This window comes from Pyrus communis, chromosome 11, assembly GCF_963583255.1.
Source record: "Pyrus communis chromosome 11, drPyrComm1.1, whole genome shotgun sequence".
Taxonomy (NCBI): domain Eukaryota; kingdom Viridiplantae; phylum Streptophyta; class Magnoliopsida; order Rosales; family Rosaceae; genus Pyrus; species Pyrus communis.
The window spans coordinates 26766773-26793876 of NC_084813.1; the positions used below are offsets into that span (position 1 = coordinate 26766773).

The following is a 27104-nucleotide window of genomic DNA, read 5'->3' on the forward strand; positions in this document are numbered from 1 at the left end:
TGCGAAATATTTTCTTTGAGCATTAGGGAAAACTTTATAACTTGTTTGGAAGTGGTTTTATGATTTATTGTGCAACAAATGTATACTTAGTAGAATCTTTAAGCCAAAAGCTGAAAAAATAAGTGAAAAATACAATAGTGAAGACCAAAACATTGTCAAATGGGTTCCACTGTCAAGAATCTCAATGGAAAGTCTTACCTTAATTTTCAAAATTTCATGGTGAGGCGAAGGTGAAAACATATAGATTTTACGATGATTTAATTGCGAATTTATAAAACCGACTAAAAATCGTGAGTGTAACACCCACGTTTTTTTGGTCAAAAATGCAAATTTTTATTTTTGCGTAATATTTTTTGCAAGCATTAAGGAAAACTTTGTAAGGTGTTTGGAAGCAGTTTGATGATTTATTGAGCAACAAATGGTTACTTAGTAAAATATGTAAACCAAAAACTGAAAAAAAATAACTGAAAAGTATAATAGTGAGGACCAAAACATTGTCAAATGGGGTTCCACCGTCAAGAATCTCAATGGAAAGTCTTACCTTAATTTTCAAAATTTCACGATGATGCGAAGGTGAAAGCAAATAGTTTGAACGATCATTTATGTACGAATTTATTAAACTGATTAAAAATCGTGAGTGTTAACCCAAGCTTTTTGGTGAAAAATATAATTTTTTATTTTTACAAAATAATATCCGTGAGCTCTAAGGAAAACTTTATAAGGCATTTGGAAGGGTTTTTAAAGCTTTTTGAGCAATAAATTTATATTTAATATAATATTTAACATGAAAACTAAGAAAATAAGTAAAAAAAACACAGTTGTGAGGCTCAAAACATTGCTAAAATGGGGTTGCATCCTCCAGAATGTCAACAAAAGTCTAACTTTAATTTTCAAAATTTCACGATGAGGCGAAGGTGAAATAATTACATTGAACTATGATTTATGTACAAATTTGCAAAATAACCCATTTTTTTGGTGAAAAATGCGAATTTTTTATTTTCATGAAATATTTTCCGTGAGCTTTCAAGAAAGCTTTATAAGGCATTTGGAAGCAGTTTTACAGCTTTTTGAGCAATAAATGTATACTTAGTATAATATTTAAATCGAAAACTAAGAAAATTTGTGAAAAATAGGATAACCCACGTTTTTTTGGTCAAAAATGAAAAATTTTCTTTTTGTGAAATATTTTCCGCGAGCATTAAGAAAAACTTTATAAGGTGTTTGGAAGCGGTTTTATGATTTATTGAGCAACAAATGTATACTTAGTAGAATATTTAAGCCGAAAACTGAAAAAATAAGTGAAAAATACAATAGTGAGGACCAAAACATTGTTAAATGGAGTTCCACCCTCAAGAATTTCAACGGAAAGTCTTACCTTACTTTTCAAAATTTTTATGGGAGGCGAAACTGAAAACAAATAGATTGAACGGTGATTTATGTACGAATTTGCAAAACCGACTAAAATCGTGAGTACCCACGTTTTTTTTGTCAAAAATGCAAATTTTTATTTTTGCGAAATATTTTCCACGGGCATTGAAGAAACCTTTATAAGGTGTTTTGAAGCGGGTTTATGATTTATTGAGCAACAAATGTATACTTAGTAGAATATTTAAGACGAAAACTTAAAAAATAAGTGAAAAATACAATAATGATAACCAAAACATTGTCAAATGGGGTTCCACCCTGAAGAATCTCAACGGAAAATCTTACCTTAATTTTCAAAATTTCACGGTGAGGCGAAGGTGAAAACAAATAGATTGAACGATGATTTATTTACAAATTTGTAAAACCGACTGAAAATCGTGAGTATTAACCCACGTTTTTTTGGTCAAAAATGAAATTTTTTATTTTTCCGAAATATTTTCCGTGAGCATTAAGGAAAACTTATAAGGTGTTTGGAAGTGGTTTTAGGATTTATTGAGCAACAAATGTATACTTAGTTGAATATTTAAGCCGAAAACTGAAAAAATAAGTGAAAAATACAATAGTGAGGACCAAAACATTGTCAAATGGGGTTCCACCATCAAGAATTTCAATGGAAAGTCATACCTTAATATCCAAAATTTCACGATGAGGCGAAGGTGGGAACAAATAGTATGAACGATGTACGAATTTGTAAAACCGACTAAAATTCGTGAGTGTTAACCCACATTTTTTGGTCAAAAATGAAATTTTTTATTTTTATAAATATTTTCCACGAGCATGAAGGAAAACTTTATAAGGTGCTTGGAAGTAGTTTTATGATTTATTGAGCAACAAATGTATACTTAGTAGAATATTTAGGGCGAAAACTGAAAAAATAAGTGAAAATTACAATAGCAAGGACCAAAACATTGTCACGTGGAGTTCCACCCACAAGAATCTCTACAGAAAGTTTCCCCTTAATTTTCAAAGCTCCACATAGAGGCGAAGGTGAAAATAAATAGATGGTGATTTATGTACGAATTTGCAAAACGAACTAAAAACCGTGAGTATTTAAGCCGAAAACTGAAGAAAAAAAAAGTGACAAACATAATAGTGAGCATGAAAATATTGTCAACTGGAGTTCCACCCTTAAGAATCTCAACGGAAAGTCTTACCTTAATTTTCAAAATTTTTACGGGGAGGTGAAGGTGAAAACGAATAGATTGAACGATGACTTATGTATAAATTTGTAAAACCGACTAAAAATCGTGAGTGTTAACCCACGTTTTTTGGTCAAAAATGAAAAAAAAAATTTCGAGAAATGTTTTCTGCGAGCATTAAGCAAAACATTATAAGGTGCTTGGAAGCAGTTTTATGATTTATTGAGCAACAAATGTGTATTTAGTAGAATATTTAAGTCAAAAACTGAAAAAATAAGTGAAAAATACAATAGTGAATACCAAAACATTGTCAAATGGGGTTCCACCATCAAGAATCACAACGGAAAGTCTTACCTTAATTTACAAAATTTCACAATGAGGCGAAGGTAAGAAAAAATAGTTTGAATGATGATTTATGTACGAATTTGTAAAACTGACTAAAAATCGTGAGTGTTAACCCACGTTTTTTTGGTCAAAAATAAAAAATTTTATTTTTGTAAATATTTTCCGCGAGCATTAAGGAGAACATTTTAATGTGTTTGGAAGTGATTTTATGATTTATTGAGCAACAAATGTATACAAATATATATTTGGAAACTATACTTGCTTTACGATAAGGGGTTATTACATTTTCAAAAAGGTTTTACAAGCTTTAGTTTTAGGCCCATTTAGCCTTGTTTTTCACCCCTCCAGGTTTTAGTGGCTGAGCTTTCGTGCCGACGAGGATTCTTGACAAGTCTTGGTTTGGGAGTTTACCTTCGATGGTAGAATTCTCATTCTACTTTACTATACTTTACTTATGCTCTGACATCACGTGTTAAATGGGTTCATTCCCTTTCACATGCGCACTCTTGCATTTATGCACTTTTAGGTTAAAATTTATTTATATTTTCCACATCACAACACTATATGGCTTCATCACCTTCCTGTTGTCGACCAGCACAGCTCGATTCAGAGTCCAGTTGGACATTCCAAGTTGGGGTGTGTCACCCAAAACATTGTTAAAATTGGGTTCCACCCTCAAGAATATCAATGGAATGTCTAACCTTAATTTTCAAAACTTCACAATGAGACAAAGGTGAAAATGAATAGATTGGACGATGATTTATGTACGAATTTGCAAAATGGACTAAAAACGTGAGTGTGAACCCACATTTTCTGTCAAAAATGCAAATTTTTTATTTTCACGAAACATTTTCCATGAGCATAATGGAAAACTTTGTAAGGCATGTGGAAGTGGATTTATGATGTATTGAGCAACAAATGTATATCTAGTAGAATATTTAAGCTGAAAACTAAAAAAAAAATAAGTCAAAAATATAGTAGTGAGACCCAAAAATAGGGTTCTACCCTCAAGAATCTTAACGGAAAGTCTTACCTTAATTTTCAAAACTTCACGGTGAGGCAAATGTGAAAATAAATAGATTGAACGATGATTTAAATATGACTGGGCGAGGATCAGTAGCATGGTACCGATCTTTCCCAATTCCATTTTTCTTATTTATTTTCTGCTTTTTTGTTTATTCCTTTGAGTTTTTTCTTCGTACATTGCTTTATCTGAGTAACCACTATTAAATTCAAATATCTTTAAATTTAAGTTTTAAATCATTGATTACAAGTGTTTAAATATGTACGTAATAGATTTTGCATGAAAAAATATATTTTGAAGAATATGAGTTTTGATAGTTTGTTGTTATGGTAAGGGAACTAAAACAAACATAAGCACCAAACAAAAACTAAAAAACTAAAAAGAAAAAATTGAAAAGATGGGTTCGGTACGAATATAGCGATTCATTCTCACAACTATTGCTAACACGGTAGCGACAGTTATTTTGGACAATCGGTAGGGAAGTACTGATCATATCCTTTTCTATTTCATTTATTTATTTGGAAGCAAGTTTATGATTTATTGAGCAAAAAATGTACATTTAGTAGACTATTTAAGTCGAAAACTAAAAAAATAAGTAAAAAATATAGTAGGGAGGCCTAAAACATTGTTAAAATGGCTTTCCACCCTCAAGAACATAACAAAAAGTATTACTATAATCTTCAAACTTCATGGTGAGGTGAAGGTGAAAAATTAACAACGATTTATGTATGAAGTTGTAGAAACTAACTAAAAACCGTTTTTTGTCAAAATTGTAATATTTTTATTGTGACATCCCACATCGCCCAGGGGAGTGATCCTTATATGTATTTTCCCATCTCTACCTAGCACGAGGCCTTTTGGGAGCTCACTGGCTTCGAATTCCATAGGAACTCTGAAGTTAAGCGAGAAGGGGGCTAGAGCAATCCCATGATGGGTGACCCACTGGGAAGTTGCTCGTGAGTTCCCAAAAACAAAACCGTGAGGGAATGGTAAACTCAAAGCGGACAATATCGTGCTACGGTAGTGGAGCGGGCCCATGAAGTGATCCACCCCGGGCCGGGATATGACATTTGGTATTAGAGTCTAACCCTGGTCGTGTGTGTGGCGATGAGGATGTTGGGCCCCTAAGGGGGGTGGATTGTGACATCCCACATCGCCCAGGGGAGTGATCCTTATATGTATTTTCCCATCTCTACCTAGCACGAGGCCTTTTGGGAGCTCACTGGCTTCGGGTTCCGTAGGAACTCCGAAGTTAAGCGAGAAGGGGGCTAGAGCAATCCCATGATGGGTGACCCACTGGGAAGTTGCTCATGAGTTCCCAAAAACAAAACTGTAAGGGAATGGTAAGCCCAAAGCGGACAATATTGTGCTACGGTAGTGGAGCGGGCCCGGGAAGTAATCCGCCCCGGACTGGGATGTGACATTTATTTTCGCGAAATATTTTCAATGACCATTAAGGAAAATTTTATAAGGCATTTGGAAGTGAATTTACGATTTATTGAGCAACAAATGTATATTAGTAGAGTATTTATGTCGAAAACTAAAAAAATAAGTGAAAATTATAGTAGTGAGGTCGAAAACATTGTTAAAATACGGTTCCACCCTTAAGAATATTAACGGAAAGTATTAATTTAATTTTCAAAATTCATGGTGAGGTGAAGGTGAAAATAAATAGTTCGAATGACAATTTATATACGAATTTGTAAAAACCGTCAATGTTAACCCACGTTTTTTGTCAAAAATACAAATTTTTTATTTTCGCGAAATATTTTTTGCGAGCATTAAGCAAAATTTATAAGGCATTTCGAAGCAGATATACGATTTATTGAGCAACAAATGTATATTTAGTAGACTATTTAAATCGAAAACAAAAAAAATAAAGGAAATATAGTAGTGAGGCCCAAAACATTGTTAAAATTGCGTTCCACCCACAAGAATATAACGTAAAGTATTACTATAATTTTCAGACTTCACGGTGAGGTGAAGGTAAAAATGAATAGTTTGTACGACGATTTATGTACGAATTTGTTAAAATTGACTAAAACCAATCAATGTTTACCACGTTTTTTGTTAAAAATGAAAATTTTTTATTTTGCGCTAAATATTTTCTGTGAGCATTAAGGAAAATTCTATAAGGCATTTGGAAGCGGATTTACAATTTATTGAGCAACAAATGTATATTTAGTAGAGTATTTAAGTCAAAAACTTAAAAAATAAGTGAAAAATATAGTTGTGAGGCCCAAAACATTGTTAAAATAAGGTTCCACCCTCAAGAATGTTAACAAAAATTATTACTTTAATTTTCAAACTTAACGGTGAGGCGAAGGTGAAAATAAATAGTTTGAACAACGATTTATGTACGAATTTGTAAAAACTGACAAAAAACCGTGAGTTTAACACCCATGTTTTTGGTCAAAAAGGAAAAAATTTTATTTTCGCGAAACATTTTCCATGAGCATTAAGGAAAATTTGTAAGGCACTTGGAAGCAGATTTACGATTTATTGAGCAACAAATGTATATTTAGTAGATTATTTGTGTTGAAAACTAAAAAAATAAGTGAAAAATATAGTTGTGAGGCCCACAACATTGTTAAAATTGGGTTCCACCCTCAAGAATACAACAAAAAGAACTACTATAATTTTTAAACATCATGGTGAGGTGAATGTAAAAATAAATAGTGTAAATGACGATTTATGTACGAATTTGTAAAAACTGACCAAAAACAATCAACGTTAACACACGTTTTTTGTCAAAAATACAAATTTTTTATTTTCTCGAAAAAGTTTCCGGGAGCATTAAGGAAAATTTTATAAGGCATTTGAAAGCATTTACAATTTATTGAGCAACAAATGGATATTTAGTAGACTATTTAAGTCGAAAACTAAAAAAATAAGTGAAAAATATAGTAGCGAGTCATAAAACATTGTTAAAATGGGGTTCCACCCTCAGGAAGTACTACTATAATTTTCAAACTTCACGATTAGGTGAAGGTGAAAATAAATAGTTTTAACGACGATTTATGTACGAATTTGTAAAAATCGATTAAAAACCGTGAGTCACCCACATTTTTTGTAAAAAGATGCAAACATTTTATTTTTGTGAAATATTTTCCGTGAGCATTAAGGAAAATTTTATAAGGTAGTTGTCAGTGGAATTACGATTTATTGAGCAACAAATGGATATTTAGTAGACTATTTAAGGCGAAAACTAAAAAAATAGGTGAAAAATATAGTAGTGAGGCCTAAAAGATCGTTAAAATTAGGTTCCTCCCTCCATAATATTAACGGAAAGTATTACTTTATTTTTCAAAATTCATAGTGGGGAAAAGGTGAAAATAAATAGTTTGAACAGCGATTTATGTACGAATTTGTAAAAATCGACTAAAAACAATGAGTGTTAACCTACGTTTTTTTGTCAAAAATGCAAATTTTTTATTTTCGCAAAATATTTTCTATGAGCATTAAGCAAAATTTTTTATTTTTGCAAATTTTCAAAATCAAAATCCGTGATGATTATAGTCTTGAAAGGGATAAATTTTTTCATGTACTTAGAATATATGCTGACCTGGAGTTCCACAAAAAAAAAAATTTGACACATGTATATTTTACTCTTTTTAATTAAAAATGCCAATTATTTTAGAAATTCACACTACAATAATCAAAAGCTCATGAGCATCAATCTGAGACGTTGATTAACCATCCAGTGCACCAACCTTCATCACCGGCCAACGATTTAACTAGTGTCATCTATGCCTGCTCTTTGTACTTTCTCTTTCTTTTATTTCGTCTCGTTCTCTCCCACTCTTGCTTCTACTACATGGAACCCAGGGATTGTCGATGAGAATCCAACTCATATCCGCTATCGCCAATCCCGATCTATTAGCTGCTGAGCCGGCACAAGAAAGAGAAGAAATAAAAAGGGGAAAAGAGACAGAAAGAAGTAGAGAGGGAGAGAGGTGAGGCGGAATGGCAGAATCGATGGGGGATGAGGGGATGGGCCATGACAGCGGGGATGGTATTTTACCTTTTTTTTTTTTTTTTTTTTTTGTTATTTTTATTATTTTCTGAAAATGAATATACAAGGATAAAATAGGTATTTCAATGAAATTCATTAATCACAGTTAACTGAGTGGTAAGACAGGTGTCAAACAGTTATTAGTGCAGAATTCCAGCTCACCATATGTGACCGGTACCTGAAAAATTTTCTTCTCAAGAAGAAATATAAATCGTCCGTCATAATTCCCATGCCTTTTGGGATGGCAACGCAAATACCCCATCTGACATTATTTTTTATTGCCTACTCCTTAACAATCAAATTTCAAATTCATATCTCATCTAACTACAAATACGTCTTTTAAATGAGGATGAGAGCAAAACCATCCCCACAAAACCAGACTAGTCAAATATGGGGAAAAATGGATCTGGTTTCCAAATGTAAAAGAAACAATATTCCCCTTTGAAGCCATTTAAACAACTTCAGCAATCCTAAGCTTATTTCGTATGACAAATTTTCAGTTCCAAAAACATCGAAGTTGATGCAGTTGATCACCCAGCAGTTTACACCTTAGCAAGCTCAGAAGCAGCAGCAACTGGAGGGGGAGCACCACCAGTTGTTGGCCTGAAATATACCAATTTCACAAAAAATCACCCAACCATTCATTTAAATGAACTAATAACAAAACAACTAGTAGCATGAAGGATTGACTTACAGCCCGACAAAAACTTTGAATGCATCATAGATACCCCACTGAGCTCCAGTAAGAGTTCCAATCATGACAATACGAAGAGGAAGCCCACGGGTAAAAAGACCAACCACTCCAATCTTCTTCACAGCCTGCACAGCCAGAAATCAAAAGAGTCAAAACAGAGCAAGGATGAAGATGTAGTACAACAAACATTATCCAGAAACCATAGAACTCACATCACCAACTGTTGCTCCCTTGGCATTGTTGAGGAAAGAGACAAGATTGTCAGCAGGATGAGATACAATAGCACAGAATACACCGGCCACGTATCCACCAGCAAAACTCACACCAAGCTGCAAAGATTTGGAGCACTCGCTCTTAGGTCTAGGGATGGCATATTTATAGATCATCTCCACAATTGTTTCAAATGAGGCAAACTTCATCATGGTGTCTGCAAGAAAGAACAAGTAGATAAGTAATTGCAATTTTGTTCTCAACTTCTCAAGTAAAGCATACCGTAATGAGAAATACCGCTTACAGATCATAACTCCAAGTATATAATTTCAGCACCAAGTTTCAGAAACAGCTTAATGAAAATGCAGCAACAAAAAATTCTTGCTATCTGTCTAAATCTAGAAAAATGCAACAGTAGCATGACCACAATTGCTTATTGTGCAAACAATCCAAGTAACTCATGGAAGCATGGAAGAAGAAGAAGAAGAGATGGAACAACATACAAACTTCAGACTAAACATGACATAGAAGTGGTACTCAAAAGTTCAAAGCTAAAGTTTTCAAGTTTATGGTTATCAATTGCATCTCTGAAACAATCACGTTCATGTTTAAAAGGGGTTCCATGCATGTTGAATCACAGTACAACAGAATATTCCTTTCAAATCATATACAGAAATGTCAAAGCTGCAGTTCACATGAGTATCAAGATAAAAACAGTCATGTATTCAAATCTTTCCGACTTACATGGAATTTGACGTCCCCATAGTGGAACAAGACCCTTGTACAACCTGTAATTGAGACATGGTAATCTTAACGACAGAATTTTATTTGAAACCTAAAGCAAGAAATCATGCATCTATGTGTGATAATACATATACAATGATGATGCAGTACAACTTACCCAAGAGCACCTTCAGATCTGACAAACTTCGGAAGTCCATCTGACAAACCTCTAGCAAATCCAGGCTGAGTTTGCACACGGACCTTGACTGCCTCAAAGGGGCAAAGAGCAACATCGGCAATGACCTCAGCAGATGCAGAACCAGCAAGGTAGATCAAGGTCTTGTACTTGGCAGCAAACTCTGGTCCAGCAAGGTCAGAGTAGTACTTCTTGAAAAACTCATAGAATCCAAACTTGCAGGCACCCTGAGCACTGTAACCAAGGAGGGTAGGCACCCATCCCCTGAAAAAGCCCTTAACTCCCTGCTCCTTGAGCAGAATTCCAAAACCAGATGTGATGCTTTTGTACTTTGCCGGATCAATCTGAAAAATCAATAAATAATAGCCACATCGTCAATCAAATTATCTACCTCCGCCGTTAAATGAAGTAAGAACTATGTGCAAGTCACAAATGTCTCTGATATGAACCAACCAAACAACTTACATTAAAGGCCTTACAAGCAAAATAACTAAATGAACGAATTAATACAAATGTCAGATTGAAAGCAATCAATCGATACAGATCCAGTTTAGATCATGATGCAGTGGAATTAAGAAACAAAATATACAATATTAACAGCCAAATGTGAGCCATGGATAATAAATCGATACCTAAGCAGTCCAAAAACCTGGACAACATTTCTGGATGAACATACACAGGTACATACACAAATGAAATGTTACGAGCAAAATCCAAGGAAAAAATAGCACAGATCCAATCAGATAAAAGAAGCATTGTATGATAAGCATACATAACCGAAATAAAATCAGAGATAAGAGCTGGGAGAGGAAAAAGCTCGGGATCTGACCTGCATATTGCACTTGACGAGGTCAAGGGGAGTGACGGCCATGTGAGTGAGACCACAGCTGAGAATTCCTCCAAACGTACAGGCAGCGTAGAAGGAAGGCGAGTACATCTCGATCTTCCCCAAGGGCTCGCTGGGCGACGGAATGACGAGGCCCTTCCTAGCGGAGGCTCCTTCGACGGTGGCATTCGGCGTGAAGCCGCCGTTAGGCCTGGCATAGAGCATCTTCTCCAGCGCGATGGAGGATGAGGAGCTGTAGAGGAAGCTCGGGATCAGAGCCTGACGCGACTGCTTGTCTGAGAGAGCCATGGCAGAGAGAGTGTGATTGATTGCTTTGAGATTTGGGAGATGAAGAAGGAGAGAGAGTGAGGGAAATGGAAGAAGAGAGGTATTCTCTCCCAAACTCTCGCTGCCAGATGCTTTGTTAGAAATGGGGCTCTCCTCTCCTCTCCTCTTGCCCTTATTGATTCCGGTTTTTGCTATGCGCCTCTTGCTCCAAAGTTAGCTCAACCCTCGCGTCATTTCTACGACATAACCCTGTTGATTGCATTTATTTACTATTCTGCCACTTAGCCTGGCTGACCTTTCGCTTGCTCACTCCCAAAAAAAGTGCATTGGGGCCGGCGGCCCATCAAACTAGGTTTTTATTTTCTCTTCCTTCTTATTTGATCAGTGCCAAATTAGGTTCGTTTGGTCAAATATCAAAGGAAGGATTTGAATCGATCCAATTCAATGGAGGACGAGCTGCCCTTATATGATGTTATGAATCGGAAAAGACTGGATCAGTCGACTGGAGCACGAGGGGCGAAATCAACTATTCTGATAATTAATATAATTTCATTTTGTGCGCATTTGATCTTGTAAATCATAATTTATAAACAAAATACTTTTTAATTTTATATATACAAGTAAAAAAAATAAAAACGTTAAAAATCAGAATAAGTGTAACATCGAAATTAAGAAAACATTGTGATGGCTACTAAATTTATTTTGAAGCTGGCATTTGTTCCCTCATAGAAAGGCATGAATGCTACCAACTCAATGGGAGCTGGATTGGCATATTCGTGGGCATATCTCGGGAAAATCAATTGTTATGGTATTTCCAATTTGACAAATTGGCAATTTGCAAACGTTACTTCGGTTGAGCCTACATTAGACTAGTCAAGGGATCGTACCCTTTTGATTTAGGAAAGAAAACCCTTACTTGCTCCCGGTAAATTTCAATACCTTCCATTATTTATAGAAGAATGCATGGTAGACTAACTTTTTAAACCACATTTTATAAATTATATGATGTGTTTTTGATAATTAGATTATAAGTTAAGGCTGATCAGAATCCTTGTCAAGGCTGATCTATAATTTACTCAGTCTTCTGTTAATCAGAAACAATCTTATCAGAAGAGGCATTCAGTTTCACCAAAACTGATTATATGAATGGTAGTCACAACATTCCTGTAGAGCCATTGCGTGCTATACTACACCTTATCAATGAGGCTGTTTATCGAGCCAAATTTGCCTAGCAACCGCCATCGTCTTACAGAGCCATCACCAATAATCTCCACAAGAACACAACCCATTCCTGAAGTGATGAAACCGCTTTGAATCTCTGACTACAATTTCCCGATCAACAACCTTCGTAATCAACTTAATAACAGTATGACAATTGGCACAAACTCGGAGATTCTTGATTATCTGAATCGTCGCACCAGGTACAGAATTCATGATTCCAAAGGCAACGGCCAGCTTCTCACTATGTACTCTTAGGACCATTTCCTTCTCTTCCTCATCAACGTCATGAAGAACTGAACTGATATTGGGTGCATAGCCAACCTCTTGCAGCTTGATTGTCAGTTTTTCCAAGTACTCATAAATCTTCTCATGCTGAGGATGCTCTCTGTCTCCAACTAAAAATAAATGCACAATACCTCTCAGTTCAACCAAACTGAATCCAGGAGGTTTTACCAACCCACGATTCTTCATGAGTACTCTCATCCTCTCAACATCTTCCCATCTCCCAGCATCGGCATATATATTTGAAAGCAAGATGTAGTACCCACAATTATGAGGGTCAAGCTCAAACAGTTTTCTTGCAGAAATCTCTGCAAATCTCACATTTTTGTGTACCCTGCAAGCCCCAAGAAATGAACCCCAGACAACACAATCTGGCATGATCCTCATTCCCTTTATTAAATCATAAGCCTTGTTAAGATCACCAGAACGTCCAAGAAGATCAACCATGCACCCATAGTGCTCAATTCCAGGTTCTACACTGAATTCACGGCTCATGGCATTAAACCAATACCAACCTTGTTCTAATAGACCAGCATGGCTGCAAGCATTTAGAAGTGACACAAATGTTATGTAATTTGGTGTCACACCATCTCTTATCATCTTATAGAAGACCTCCAACGCTTCTTTGGCACGGCCATGCATTCCATAACCTGCAACCATGGCAGTCCATGTCCTGACATTCTTCTCCTTCATGCAATCAAATGCCTTCCTTGCCAAGTCAACTCTCCCACGTTTGCAGTACATGTCGATAATAGAGGTAGACACTATCACATTCTCTTCCAAGCCCTTTTTCAGAACCTATAAATAAAAAGACCAAAGATTGCATTAGTTGAGAGAGCCTGCAGTAATAACCTATTCCACAGGAAGCAAAATTAAGGGCTTGCGAGAAACTTGAATACCTGATCATGTATAGACTTCCCAACTAGCAGAGGCCCAGCATGTGCACAAGCTAATAACAAAGTGGACAACGTCACGGCATTGTAGTGGACGTCACCATCCCTTGCCATTCCGTAGAAGACTTGCCATGCCTCAGAAGATAATCCACTCTGTGCATAAGTTGCAATCATGGAGTTCCAAGAAACCAAATCCTTTTGAGACATTCCATCAAACACCTTTCTAACAAGCTCGAGCTCGCCGCATTTGGCATATGCATCCATCAAAGTATTCCCAACCCATAAATACCCATCAAAGCCTCTCTTCACCACCAACCCATGAACAGTTTGAGCAAGTCCCTTACTTGACACTCGAGAACAAGCCGACAGAACAGAAACCAGAACAACAGGATCTAAAGAAACATCCTCATTGTCAATTTCCTCGATCAACAACTCTTTAAAGAGAGACAAGGCTTGGCAGGCGTCGTCGTTCTGGACGCACCCGGTGATCATTGACGTCCAAGTAACCACGTTCCTGTGAGGAATTGTATCGAACAGTTTCCATGCATCCGTCAATCGACCGCATCTGGAGTACATATCGATAAGGGCAGAGGAGACAAAGAGATCGGACTCAAAGCCGAAGACCAACGCCTGCTGGTGAGCTTGCTTGCCGGAGTGAAGGTCCAGCAAAGCCGAGCAGGATTTGATGGCGCAGGGGAAGGAGGAGCGGTTTGGTCTGAGGGAAAGCTTTCGCATGGACGAAAATGCCCGGAGGGCTTCGAGGGAGTCGCCGCTCCGGGCCAAGTCGGCAATGACGGAGTTCCAGGAAGCGACATCGTCTTTGTCGACGTATTTGTTGAACCAGGTTGTGAGGTTGAGGTTGTTAACTGAGACCGAATGTTGGTGTCTGCGGATGAGACAAAAACTCGATTTTGAAATCTTCATTCATTCATCATTCTTTCGTTCCCGGGGGATTTTCGTGGCTTTGGATTCCCGCTGAGCGAACAAACTGGTTGCAAATGTGGGATCTTTTTGGAACTGTCTGCATGAAATAAAGCTTTTCTGCCCGCCCTTGCAAAGTCAAACATTAGTCAAGGAATTTGCAAATGTTGTGAGAATTACAATTATACAAGTCGGCACTACCCCCTGTTGTTGTGAAGAAAATCTGGTATCGTATAACATCGGTTTAATAAAACGTATCAACGTGTTATCCAAAAGAAATATTGATACAACATGAACATTCTCAAGAATACTGAATAAAAATTATGGACTTGCACGTCAGTTCTTCAATGTTTGCCAACAAACTGGCCTGCGCTTGGGACCGGTGTAAATGCATCCGCCGAATTAGGAGTAGATTCATCACCTGGAGAAGGGAAACAACCTGTTATTGGGTGGATTTCCATATGGTAAAACCACCGGAGAAGCTGAAATCGTTAGCACCGCACTAGTTGAGTTGCACAGAGCATGTAAATTAGCATACAAGATGGCTGTGCATATAATTTACTGATAGACAGAGCCAGTAATTTCCGTAGATGTCTGAGAATCTTAGCTGAACTGGGGATTCAATAATATGTACTATTATATCTGAGAAATTTAGGTCATTGTATTTCTATACCAATCATTGTCTCTAATATGCTATGTCCCTCATTGTATTTATATACCAATCATCGTCTCTAACATGCCAAGTCCCAACTCCTAAGAGCACTTGCTTTCTCGTGGTGTAATGTGAGTTCTCTGCTTGGTAAGAGGATGTCTCATGATTAAGTTATAAACGCGAGAGAGAGATTTGTGATGAGTTCGGCGCCTGGTTCTGATTGTAGCTAGTCTCGTAATAAGAGAGGATGTAGCCACAACATGCTGCATAATTAATTGCCTTATTTTTTTTAGGCCTGAAATTGCAACTATCGGCTGCGGCTGCCAGCCCCATCCATCCATCCCATGCGAGAGTTGTGAGTGTCTGGTGACCGACGCACCGCAACTGTGTGTGTCCTGTCTGATGCGACTTGTTAAAGAAACAGGACAAGTCACTCTAGCAGTCCAAAATAACCACATACCCCTTCTTTTTCTTCCTTTCTCTAACATGGTTTTGCATCAAAAAGGCCAAAAAATATAAATTTAAAAATAAAAAACACAGAAACTTGTATTGAATTGAAATGAAGATTCCAGCCCTGAACTATCCAACCTAGCATTCAACTTCAATCCATTAAGTACCAAAATAAAAACATAAAAAGGAAAAGAGCATTGTGTGGCTTAACCATTCAGTATTACGGTCTGGTGGTATTCCTCTCCACTTGAAAGTGAGAGATCTTCGGTTCGAATCTCGTGGATGGCGAATTCGATACCAAATTAGGTTGTCTATTATGTAGCTTAGCCGAACTCCCTTCCCCTTAGTATCAATTTACTCAAAAAAAAAAAAAAAAAAAATGTAAAAGGGCATACCCCTAATAAGTGAGATTGTTCCTACTGAGATCTACATAGCTGATGAACGCATGATCAAAGTTTCTGAATTATGAATTTTCTTTAAAATATACAGGAAATACATGATTCTTCACACCATCTCCTGTAATTGCGACAAATAAAAAGAATCACCCGATACAAGGATCCAACTCCAACAACATTTCATTCTTCTTTTGCGGAGTTGAACAATTCGGAAATAAAATAGCAAATGTTACAACAAATGGCAGGGCATTGCATATTCAAGCAAAACTATCGTGTTTTGTAACCCACTGATCCCGGGAAATGAAACTTCACTTTCGCATTGTCCATATAATGTAACAAGTTATGATACTCCAAGTCTCTAACTACTACATGAGCCTGAGGTGTGCAGTATCATTCAACCTCTTTATCTGCCAACCTGTTCTCCATGAATGCTGCAAAACTGTCACAGAAGAGTCTTCTATGCAAATCTTACACGACATTAATGGGCTGCATCCAAGGATTCCTGTGAGGAGACATTGGATTGGCACTGCATGACTGAATATACCAGTACAAGACGCAGAAGAGGAGCTTCTCCCACTTAAATCATGAGGGGAACTTTGGTGAGTGACATCCCGCGGGGAAATTTCATCCTCAACCTCCTGAACTCCAGTTGTCGTCACAACTTGTAACCTGCTCTTACCTGACTTTTTCCTTAAGAGCCCCTGCCGCTGCCTGTGAAGCAGATCCCAGTTAGGTGGAGGGAGGGAAGGCCCATCTCGGTCATGAACTGAGTTGGTTAATACATGAGAACTATGGTGTGCAAAGCCTTGGCTCTCATTCTGATTGTGTGATGAGAATGAGTAGTATGCTCTCAACTTTTCTGGAAGCCCAAGGACTGTCCCGTTTAAAAAACTAACCATTTGAAATTCCACTTGCCGAAGTGACTCTCCCGATGGTGCTGAGAAATCAGGCTGAACTCTTTCCATGAAGCTCAAAACTTCAGCTGTGTATATTTCGGATCGGGGGCACCCCTCCCAATCCCCCTGACTCATCTCTGCAAGCGCATCTGAAGTTTGTATCTGTCCAACTGGAAAGTTCATTTCCTGCATGATTTTATAATCCGACAAAACTATTTAGATACATGTAGAACATCTTAAATACCAAAATTCTAGGGTAAGCAATATCACATATCAGATACACTATATCTTGCATTATCTCTTTAGCTGCTCATATCAGGAAACAATTACTACAAAGCAGTCTATGTCATATCGTCAGCTAAAGGGGAACCTACCAAATTCCAATATGGTAGCGGTCTATGTCATATCGTCAGCTGAAGGGGAACCTACCAAATTCCAATATGATTCATGCTGAAGAAGAAGAATAGAAGGGCTGGGGTCCGGGGATCTAACATTTAATGAAGGAGGAGGAGGAGTGAAGGAGACGTTAACCAAATACTAGCAAATCTGACCCAACTTTCAAATCCTGAGAATTCTTTTGGTCAAAACAGTCAAGGACAACATATACTCTGCTAAAAGGATTCAGATTCCAATTATCCACCTACGCCTTCTTGGATATTCATCATTCTGAACACATTACTTGGACTAAGAATCAATGTACCAAGAAGTTATAGAAGCCATGTCTTCAAATCTATGAGCCATAACCGTGACAGCTTCATCACCAATCATGTAACTGAGTCAATGAGGGACCGCAACAGTAGTGACACAAATAGCACTTAAAGCTTTCATTCCATCCTACAAGCCAATTAACTCGACTTGAAGAAGCTTTTCATCCCAAATGTGTGATGTCAGCTATACAAATCCTTGTATGTACCATGAATTATAAATTGCAAAACCTACCAAATTATAGGCTGCCATTTACCCCTGCCAGTTTTTATCCTGCTTGAAATTGTACGTAGGTTTTAAAAGCTTGGTTGCTTGATGATTCCAAGAAAATTCACCTAGGTTTGTTAAATAGCACTAGGCTTAAAACGAAAAAAAAAAAAAAAAAATAGGTTCATGTTCAGCAAGTAGTTAACAAACAAATTCACATATCCCTCTCTCACTCATAAGTGAATCGTATCGGCATAAGTAGGCAGAATTCGATGCTTAATCACATTCTAAAACTAGTAAGCAAAAGAAAATATACTCAGCATCGCCAGTTGTCCACAATTTCCATAGAACAATCAGAATTCTAAACTCGAATAAGTTCAATTCAAAAATTACCTGACAGACAGAAACCGCCATGGAGCGCGCACGATTCAGCGGGGACGAGTAAACGGCACTGAAGCTAACCCTCTGGGAGTTCAAGAAAACCGCCAGGGCCCTGGCCTGGCGCTTGCCGTTGGGGGTCAGAGCCGCCTGGGGGCACCGCCCGCCCACCAAATCGGGCCTCAAATTCAACTCGCACTCGCCGTGACTAATCAAAAACACCTCCGTGACGAATCGGTCGTCCTCCATGGCATTGGACGAGAAGCTGCGGGAGAATCCGGGAGGCGGGGGCAGAGGCGAAGGCGGGGCGAGGACGTTGTAGGGGTCCCACACCTTGATGGAGGGTCCCAGGCGCGGGGTGCCGAAGGAGGAGAGCTGAGGGGAGAGGGGGGAAGCAGATGCGTGGCAGAGCATCTCGGGCTCTTGTTCTAAAACCTTTTTGATCAAATCCTTGTCCAATTCCAATTCACTTCGAATGTTGGGCTCGCCATTGATGCCATCCTCTTCTTCTCCTTCTCCTTCTTCGTCTTCCTCTTCGCTCTCTTCGGGCTCTTGTACGGACTGAGTGGCACCCATTAATCTACCAGAGGGAATGAGATCTGCGCCCGCGCACTGATTTGTGAAATTAGATCTGTTTCTGCTTCGTTTGACTTGTTGTATATATGAATGTGGGGATGGTTCGATGTCGATTTGGAAATTGGACAGACAAAGCTATTCCCGCACCGCCACCGCCACCTTTTATATCGTAATCAATATATCAATACAACTGCTTCTTTTACATTTGTTCCTTTTCAACTTTTCATAGTTTCAGTTTCCTTCCTTGGCACTAAATCAACACAACACTCAGACGAAACTGATGAAATATGAACCCGCTAGGGTTTCGTGGGTTCTAGGGTTTAAGCCATGAGAGAGAAGTGTTGAAGATGGTTTTGTATATTTGCTTGATGAAACAATTACAAGATGAAACATATATATAGGGAAGAAAAAGAACATAAACCTAATTTTGCCTAACTTACCTAACTTGCTTGACTATGGTAACTTGCCTAACTTTGAACAAGAAAATTGACTAGCCTACCATTATTCCAACATGTTTATTTCATGCATTTTAATTGCTTAATACTCCCCCTCAAGGTGGAATGTGAATGTCAATCACACCCATCTTGCCAAGTAATGAGTGAAACATCCCTTGTCCAAGTGGCTTGGTAAATATATCAGCCAACTGTGCTCCAGTACGAACGTAGGCTGTCGTGATAACCCCTGATTGAATACGTTCACGAACAACATGACAATCGATTTCTATGTGTTTGGTACGCTCGTGGAACACAGGATTGGCTGCTATATGAAGAGCCGCTTGATTGTCACAATGCAGTTTTGCTGGCACATGATGATCAACTCGTAAGTCAGCTAACAAGTATTTCATCCATGTGAGCTCACACGTCGCAGAGGCCATGGCACGATACTCTGCTTCTGCCGAAGATCGAGAAACGGTGGTTTGTTTCTTAGTCTTCCAAGATACCAATGCTCCTCCAAGGAATATGCAATAACCCGTGACAGATCTCCTTGTAATTGAACATCGAGCCCAATCGGCATCACAATATCCAGCCAAGATTAGGTCCCCCTTTGAAGGAAATAGAAGTCCTTGTCCAGGTGCCCCTTTCAAGTATCGCAAGAGACGATGGACTGCATCTAAATGTGGTTTTCTTGGTTGTTGCATGTATTGGCTGAGTACATGAACTGCATATGAAATTTCCGGTCTAGTGATAGTAAGGTAAATAAGTTTACCAACAAGTCTCCTATACTTCGAGGCATCATGAAGAACTTGCCCTTCCGTTGGAGATAACTTCAAATTTTCTTCCATGGGAAATTTTGCAGGTTTGACACCCAGTAAGCCGGCTTCATCAAGAATGTCAAGCGTGTATTTCCGTTGTGAGATAGAAATACCTTGAGAGGACCTAGCCACCTCTACGCCGAGAAAGTATTTTAATGGTCCCAGATCCTTGATTCGAAACTGAGTGTGAAGAAACTGTTTGAGATCACGAATGGCCTCTTCATCATTGCCTGTGATGATCATGTCATCAACGTAGATTAGTATAGCTGTGAATGAGTGATCACGTACCTTGGTGAACAAGGAATAGTCGGCCTTGGATTGTTGATACCCAGCTTGGTGTATAGCAGTGGAAAATTTGTGAAACCAGCTTCGAGAGGCTTGTTTAAGCCCATAAAGTGACTTGTTGAGTCGGCATACATTGTGCTCCCCCTGACGACGAAGACCAGGAGGCAGTTGCATATAGACTTCTTCCTCAAGATCTCCATGGAGGAAGGCATTTTGAACATCCATTTGGTGAAGAGACCAATGACGAACAGAAGCGACGGCCAAAAGACATCGGACGGTAATAAGTTTGGCAACTGGGGCGAAAGTCTCTTTGTAATCGATACCTTCACGTTGTGTAAAACCCTTGGCAACAAGGCGAGCTTTATAACGCTCGACAGACCCATCTGAATGATACTTGACTTTGTAAACCCATTTACAACCAATAGCTCGATGCCCGGGAGGGAGACGAGTGAGAGTCCAAGTCTGATTTTGTTCCAAGGCTAGGAGTTCAGCTTGCATGGCGGCTTGCCATGCAGGATCACTATTAGCTTGCTCAAAGGTAGTGGGTTCAACAATGTTGGAAATAGCACAAGCAAAAGAACGGTGTGAAGAAGAAAGATGAGCATAAGAAACATAGTGAGATAAAGGGTAACGTGTACCTGACATGGAAGAGGAGGTGGCACTGGGAGCAAGAGAGTGTACATGATATAAATGATAGCCCTGAAGTCGTACGGAGGGTTGTGGAGGACGGTTGGAGTGGCGAATGGCAAGGGGAAGAGGGGAGGGAGCAGGCTCGGTGATGAGAGGGTCCGAGGAAGGGTTGGTGGCATGGATAGGGGGTGTGACTTGTGGTGGGTCGTGCGGTGGGTCGTGTGGTGTGTCGTGGGATGGAAGGGGGATGGGAGTGGTGGTAGGGGCAGGTGAGTCGATGGTAGTATCAAGGGGAAGAGGGAGAACAACACTGTCAAGTTGGTGATCTGGGGGTTGAGAAAGAAAGGGAAAGGTGTCCTCATGAAAGATCACATCACGGGAGGTGGAGAATTTGTGGGTAGTGAGATCATAAACACGGTACCCCTTTTGACCAAGAGGATATCCAACAAATATGCATTTCCGAGCACGTTGATCAAACTTGTGTGTGGGAGTGAGATTTGTGGCATAGCATAAGCAACCAAACACACGCAAGTGATGAAAATCTGGAGGTGTACAATGTAAAAGCTCAAATGGGGTTTTGTGATGGAGGAGTGGTGTTGGTAAGCGATTGATTAAATAACATGCCGTTTGAACACTTTCCCCCCAAAAAATTAAAGGTAAATTGGCTTGAAAACGAAGTGCTCGCCCAACATTTAAAAGATGGCGATGTTTTCTTTCAACGACCCCATTTTGTTGGGGAGTAGAAGGACAAGAAGTGTGAAACACAATACCCTTGCTATCAAAAAAGGGACGTAAAGAAATGAATTCAGCCCCATTATCTGCCCTAATCGTCTTGATCATGCGATTGAATTGTGTTTGAACCCAAGCAATAAAAGAACGTAACAACCCTTGTGTTTCAGATTTTAAACGCATAAGATGGATCCAAGTAAATCGTGAATAATCATCAACAATAGTCAAAAAATATCTAGCCCCTGAATGAGAATTGACTCGATGAGGTCCCCAAATATCACAATGTATTAAATCAAAAGGTGCTTGAGATGAAATAAAGCTTGACGGAAAAGACAAACGAGTTTGTTTAGCAAGGGGACAAATGTCACACAAATGGCTAGAATCAAACATAATAGTTGGAACTTGCTTGGTCAAAAGTTGTAAGGGACCGGTGGAGGGATGTCCTAACCGTCGGTGCCAAAGGTTTGAATGATGGTTGACATTGTGAGCTAAATGAGGATTTTGTGTTGACGACAAGTAATAGAGCCCATTATATCGCTTGCCCAGGCCAATCGTCCTCCTCGTAGCCATGTCCTGTATCACACAAAAGGTAGGAAAGAAAATCACTATGCATTGTAGAGACTCAGTGAGTTTGCTAACGGATAACAAATAAACTTGAAAATTTGGAACATGTAACACATCATCAAGTTTAAGAAGAGGAGTTGCTTGGACGGAACCAACAGATTCTATAATGGCTTTTCCCCCATTCGGCATTTGTACATAATCACACATAGATTTCTTGTGAAGCAAGTGAGATGAAGGAGATATATGATCCGTTGCCCCACTATCAATGATCCAATATAGGTTTTTCTGTGGTAAGGCTCCTGACATTTTAGACAAAGGTGTAAGAGTACCTGTGGCGTTTGCAAAATGGTGAGGATTACCATCCAAGTTGTTTTTCTTGAGCATGGCCATGATTTGGTTGTACTCTTCAGGAGTGAACTTGGGGCTGTCACCGTTGGTTTTATGATGGTGCTGATCCATGACTGTGGCGACTTCACTGCCAGTCTTTATTTGATTAGCCGCAGGTTTCTTCTTGTTAGGAGGAATCATCTTTTTGCCATGGTATTTGTGCCCCGGTGGAAAGCCATTGAGATAGAAACACCGATCTACGGTATGATATTTTTGATCACAATATGAGCATTTAATAGAGGAGTTACCTCGTTGTGCAGCAGATTCCCTATGGCTTGTCAAATGCATCGCATGCAAACTGTTGTTATGACGAGTGAGAGATACCTCCACTTGTTTCTCTTGTTGTAAAACAAGAGAGTATGCCTTCCGAGTGTCGGGAAGTGGCTGCATCAACAAGATTTGCCCACGTACTGCGGCATAGGATTCGTTTAATCCCATGAGAAACTGCATCACTCTTTCCTTTTCATCACGTTCATTGATCTTCTTCAAACCCCCACAAGTGCATGTTGAGGGCTCATGATAGGACGTCAATTCATCCCACAATGCCTTTAGTTTGGTGTAGTAGACTGAGATCGATTGTTGCTCCTGTCTGTGCTCAACAATTTCTCTCTTAATTTGGTAAACACGTGAATCGTTCCCTTGAGAGAAACGATCACGCAAGTCAGCCCACACATCTGCTGCTGAAGTGTAGTAGGAAACGCTGCTTGCAATGTCTTCATGTACAGAATTCAGGATCCATGCGAGAACCATGTCATTGCATCGTTGCCACAATGCAAATTGTTTATCTGTTTCAGCAGGTGCGTCAATGGTTCCATCGACCAAACCTAGCTTGTTCTTAGCACTTAGACTGATGCGCATAGCACGGCTCCATGTGTTGTAGTTGTCTCCTTGAAGGGTTTTGGAGACCAAGATGTTCCCAGGTTGATCAGAGGGGTGTAATAAAAACGGGTTCGAGAGATCAGTAGCCATTTCTAATGGTTTTGTGTTGGTTCCTGAATCACTCATGATGACGATGTTGTTGGTTGTGGTGCGGAAGCGTTGAAGATAGGTGGGGTATTCAGAGTCACCAGAAACGGTGCTCTGATACCATGATGAAATATGAACCCGCTAGGGTTTCGTGGGTTCTAGGGTTTAAGCCATGAGAGAGAAGTGTTGAAGATGGTTTTGTATATTTGCTTGATGAAACAATTACAAGATGAAACATATATATAGGGAAGAAAAAGAACATAAACCTAATTTTGCCTAACTTACCTAACTTGCTTGACTATGGTAACTTGCCTAACTTTGAACAAGAAAATTGACTAGCCTACCATTATTCCAACATGTTTATTTCATGCATTTTAATTGCTTAATAGAAACAGAGAAATTACAGTTACGAAGGAGTGACTTTTCATGTTTAAAATGTCCTTAATTAGATCAGGAGTGATTTTACATGCTTAAAATGTTCATAACGTTTAAAGTGAATAATATCAAGAACATTCTATTAACTGAAAACAATTTTATGTCGTTTTCTCTTCTTTCTTTTTTTTCCTCTTCGTATAATCTTCATTTGTTAGTTTGTCTCATTCATCCCACTTCTTCACTTCATCCTTCTTCATTATTCAGTTGTTTCATATACTTTCCCCCCATTTCTAACACAAAATATATATACTATAAACTATAAACGTAATGGTTATTAAAGGGAAGCTGGTTGTTAGCACTAAGATATACTTTTTTGTTAATTTGTAGATGCAAGCATTAATAAACAACATAACTAAACTAGCAGGGAAGTATTATTAGCACTCCAAAAATCTCATTCTACACTCCTCACAAGTGTATTTTTTTTCCTAATATAGAAAGTTTGGAGTATAGAGTGAAATTTTTGGCGTGCTAATAACAATTCCCAACTAGCAAATTTTGACCAAATAACTATTGATCTAGTGATATATATATATATATATATATATATATATATATAATGTTGAAAGATGTTATAAGTCCGAATTGATAAAAAAAATTTGTTAATAAGATAATGTTTGTGTTCTTCTCTTTCGGAAATGAGTTCATTCCACCACTTTTAAACAACACATCATTTGGTAGAAATTTCATAAAAGAACTGTTCAATGTCTTAATCTTTATAAAGAGATTATTCTTACAAAATAATCATGCAAATCATAGCTTATTTAGTAATTCAAATTTATCATATACATCAACAGTGTATGTACCAAGTAACATATTCATGAAGAACCGCTAATTTATTTGATACATTTAGATGACTAAACAAACTATGATTAATGTATGTTTATAAGAATGATCTTCCAATCAAGTTTATGAAACTGAACAATTTTGGTTATGAAATTTCTATGAAAAGATACGTTATTTAAAGGCGGTGCAATAAGCTCATTCCCCAAGGGGTGGGCATAAAAACCACGAAACCAATGAAACTGAACCGGAAATGACGTAAACCAAAAAGTACGATTTTAGTTATAATTTTAGATTAAACCGAACTGGACGAAACCTGCAATAATATTCAATTTCTATTTTGGTTTAAGGAGTGAACTGGATTGAACCAGACTGTACTCACGCCTACCCTTAAGGGCATAACGCAATCCTTATCTTTGTTGATATGAATGAAGAAAGTTGAGGTTCCACCATAATACTAATTGACAATTTGTGAAGTAGCTCAACTACTTGTAAGCACATGCAAAGTTCTTCTTCTCATCAGTGTGGGATTCATTCTCAACACGCCCCTCACGTGTGATGAATTTTCAAGCCTAACACGTAGACAGCACAACTGGGTGACGTTGATCACGTGTGACCGTTGGGCTTTTACACGTGAACAACTTGCTTTTATACGGTAAAGAAAGTTGGGGTTCTACTAGAAAACCAATTGGCAATATGAGGAATAGCCCAACCTCTTATAAGCTAATGCAAGATCTCTTATCTCATTAATGTGAAATTCATTCCCAAACAAAAATTTATATACATATCCCTCCCTCGTGTGATCGTCAAGCTGAAGCCATCCAATTCTCATCTTTCGTAATCATTAGCAATACAAAATGGAGTAGGAATGTTTTCCCTCTTTTTTTCCCTCCTCTTCCCACCCCTCCTATTTAAACGGTCATGGTTAAGCCACGTCAATATCTTATATTAATTTTTTATAGCAAGAGAAAGATAAAATAAGAGAATATGAAAGGATGGGATGGAAGGAGGTGGAAAGAAGAGGGGAGAGAATTATAGTCCATACAAAATTAAGTTTGGTGTTGGTGATTACTACCTATAGGCCTAACTAGCTAGACTAGTCTGCTAGAATAGAGAATGGAGACATATCCGGATTAGCTAGTAACTACTTTAATTAACACCCATTGATCATTACACCCTCCATAATACATATTTATATATAGTATTTATATACGCACACGAAATAGTGAAATACATACAATACAATCACCAAATTAAAGCGTTCATTCACGCATGCATGCATGCATTATACATATGTTGCTCCAGTTGCTAGTATTGAACTACTTTAATTACTCATGATCATGCATAATTGGGGTTTGTTAATGAAAGATTAATTAATTAACATTTCATCAATTATTTGTATGCGTGTACAGATCATGACAAGGCCAGTCAGGCCAAGAAAAAGAACACGAAGGAATAATTTAAGTTTTGTTTAAGAGACAAAAAATATGCAATCCTGCGCTTTGAGATTGTAGCTTCACTCACTTGTCTGTTGTTTGTCTCCACTAACTCAATACAATGACAGTCTGCTTAATTTTATAGCTTAGTTGTTCCTTCAGCATATATTCATACCCAATTATATGTACATCTTTAAACTAATATTAATGACACCATTATTTACGATCATTGCTGTCCCTTTTAATTTCTTTTTCCTTAGAAATCTTAATTTTTTGTTAGCTAGGTTTGGTTTGCTAACGTACACCTCTAGCTACTGCAGTCTGCAGCCTGCTACATCCAAAGCAAGAGAATTCTTCTCCTTTCTAATCTCTTTTTCATTCTTGCTCTTCTTATTTGAACAGTTAGAATTAAGTTACGTTAACATCTTATATTGATTTTTTTTATAAATACAATAAGACAAAAATCGAAGTGTGGACAAAATTTTCATTGTGACGAGAACACAAGTGGCACACCACGTGTTTTTATAGAAGTGGTGAGAAATTTTTTTTTTAAAGTTATTAACTTTTTAGCACACATATCCCACCATTTGTATAATGACACGTGATGTACCATCATATATATTGGTCGCATTGAAAAATATCTCCAAAGTATGGGAGGACGGTAGGCAAAGATATAAGAATAAAAAGAGAGAGAATCCTACTCCCATCCAAAAACCTTCACATTGATTTTTTAGCACTTAGCTTCCTTCGAGGGATGGGCAACGGTTATGGCGGGCGGATAACCATGGTTATTTATCCATAACCGTTTAAGTTCTTATTCGCATAACCGTTTACCCGTTGGGTAATTGCATAAACGGGTGTACACATACCCATAACCGTTTATAAACAGTTAACCATACCCATAATCCCGTACCCGTTTAACCGTAACCGCTTACCCACCCGTTTGCCTATTTACCAGTCTTTAACCCTTTTTTTTACCCATTTACCTTTTTATTTTACCTGTTTATCCTTTTTTCTTAAAAATTGAAAAAGAAATTTGTCATAATTTTTTTTTTTAACAATTCAACACTGTTATTTGTTTTTTTTTGGGCAAACAACATTGTTATAGAAACTTTTAAAATACATTTCGAAATTCCAATTTTTAAATTTTCATACTATTTAAAAATTAAAATAATAATT

At 38.0% G+C, this 27104-nt stretch overlaps 3 protein-coding genes across 3 annotated transcripts; all 3 read right to left on the bottom strand.

The window, feature by feature from the left end:
• Positions 1 to 8202: 8202 nt before the first annotated feature.
• Positions 8203 to 11066, bottom strand: LOC137707480 (mitochondrial phosphate carrier protein 3, mitochondrial-like). Its single transcript, XM_068446357.1, has 6 exons — positions 10601 to 11066; positions 9754 to 10115; positions 9597 to 9640; positions 8855 to 9069; positions 8643 to 8767; positions 8203 to 8551 (listed from the first exon to the last, which is right to left on the bottom strand). Exons 1-6 carry the CDS (start codon positions 10904 to 10906, stop codon positions 8491 to 8493), a joined length of 1113 nt encoding a protein of 370 aa, XP_068302458.1. The 5' UTR covers positions 10907 to 11066; the 3' UTR covers positions 8203 to 8490.
• Positions 11067 to 11809: 743 nt separating this feature from the next.
• Positions 11810 to 14322, bottom strand: LOC137709456 (pentatricopeptide repeat-containing protein At3g26782, mitochondrial-like). Its single transcript, XM_068448544.1, has 2 exons — positions 13288 to 14322; positions 11810 to 13186 (listed from the first exon to the last, which is right to left on the bottom strand). Exons 1-2 carry the CDS (start codon positions 14203 to 14205, stop codon positions 12143 to 12145), a joined length of 1962 nt encoding a protein of 653 aa, XP_068304645.1. The 5' UTR covers positions 14206 to 14322; the 3' UTR covers positions 11810 to 12142.
• A 1426-nt stretch (positions 14323 to 15748) lies between these two features.
• LOC137709356 (uncharacterized) lies at positions 15749 to 18709 on the bottom strand. Its single transcript, XM_068448445.1, has 2 exons — positions 17901 to 18709; positions 15749 to 16781 (listed from the first exon to the last, which is right to left on the bottom strand). Exons 1-2 carry the CDS (start codon positions 18459 to 18461, stop codon positions 16065 to 16067), a joined length of 1278 nt encoding a protein of 425 aa, XP_068304546.1. The 5' UTR covers positions 18462 to 18709; the 3' UTR covers positions 15749 to 16064.
• Positions 18710 to 27104: the final 8395 nt, after the last annotated feature.

What these genes read in the sequence shown, in the direction of transcription:
- LOC137709456 (XM_068448544.1), bottom strand. Translation starts at nt 14,205, where the DNA reads ATGAAGATTTCAAAATCGAGTTTTTGTCTCATCCGCAGACACCAACAT. An exon ending in GGAAGTCTATACATGATCAG is followed by an intron (nt 13,187 to 13,287) that starts GTATTCAAGTTT and finishes TTTTATTTATAG; the next exon opens with GTTCTGAAAAAGGGCTTGGA.
- LOC137709356 (XM_068448445.1), bottom strand. Translation starts at nt 18,461, where the DNA reads ATGGGTGCCACTCAGTCCGTACAAGAGCCCGAAGAGAGCGAAGAGGAA. An exon ending in TGGCGGTTTCTGTCTGTCAG is followed by an intron (nt 16,782 to 17,900) that starts GTAATTTTTGAA and finishes AAAATCATGCAG; the next exon opens with GAAATGAACTTTCCAGTTGG.
- LOC137707480 (XM_068446357.1), bottom strand. Translation starts at nt 10,906, where the DNA reads ATGGCTCTCTCAGACAAGCAGTCGCGTCAGGCTCTGATCCCGAGCTTC. An exon ending in TCGTCAAGTGCAATATGCAG is followed by an intron (nt 10,116 to 10,600) that starts GTCAGATCCCGA and finishes TTGATTTTTCAG; the next exon opens with ATTGATCCGGCAAAGTACAA. An exon ending in ATGGGGACGTCAAATTCCAT is followed by an intron (nt 9,070 to 9,596) that starts GTAAGTCGGAAA and finishes TCTTTCTTGCAG; the next exon opens with ACACCATGATGAAGTTTGCC.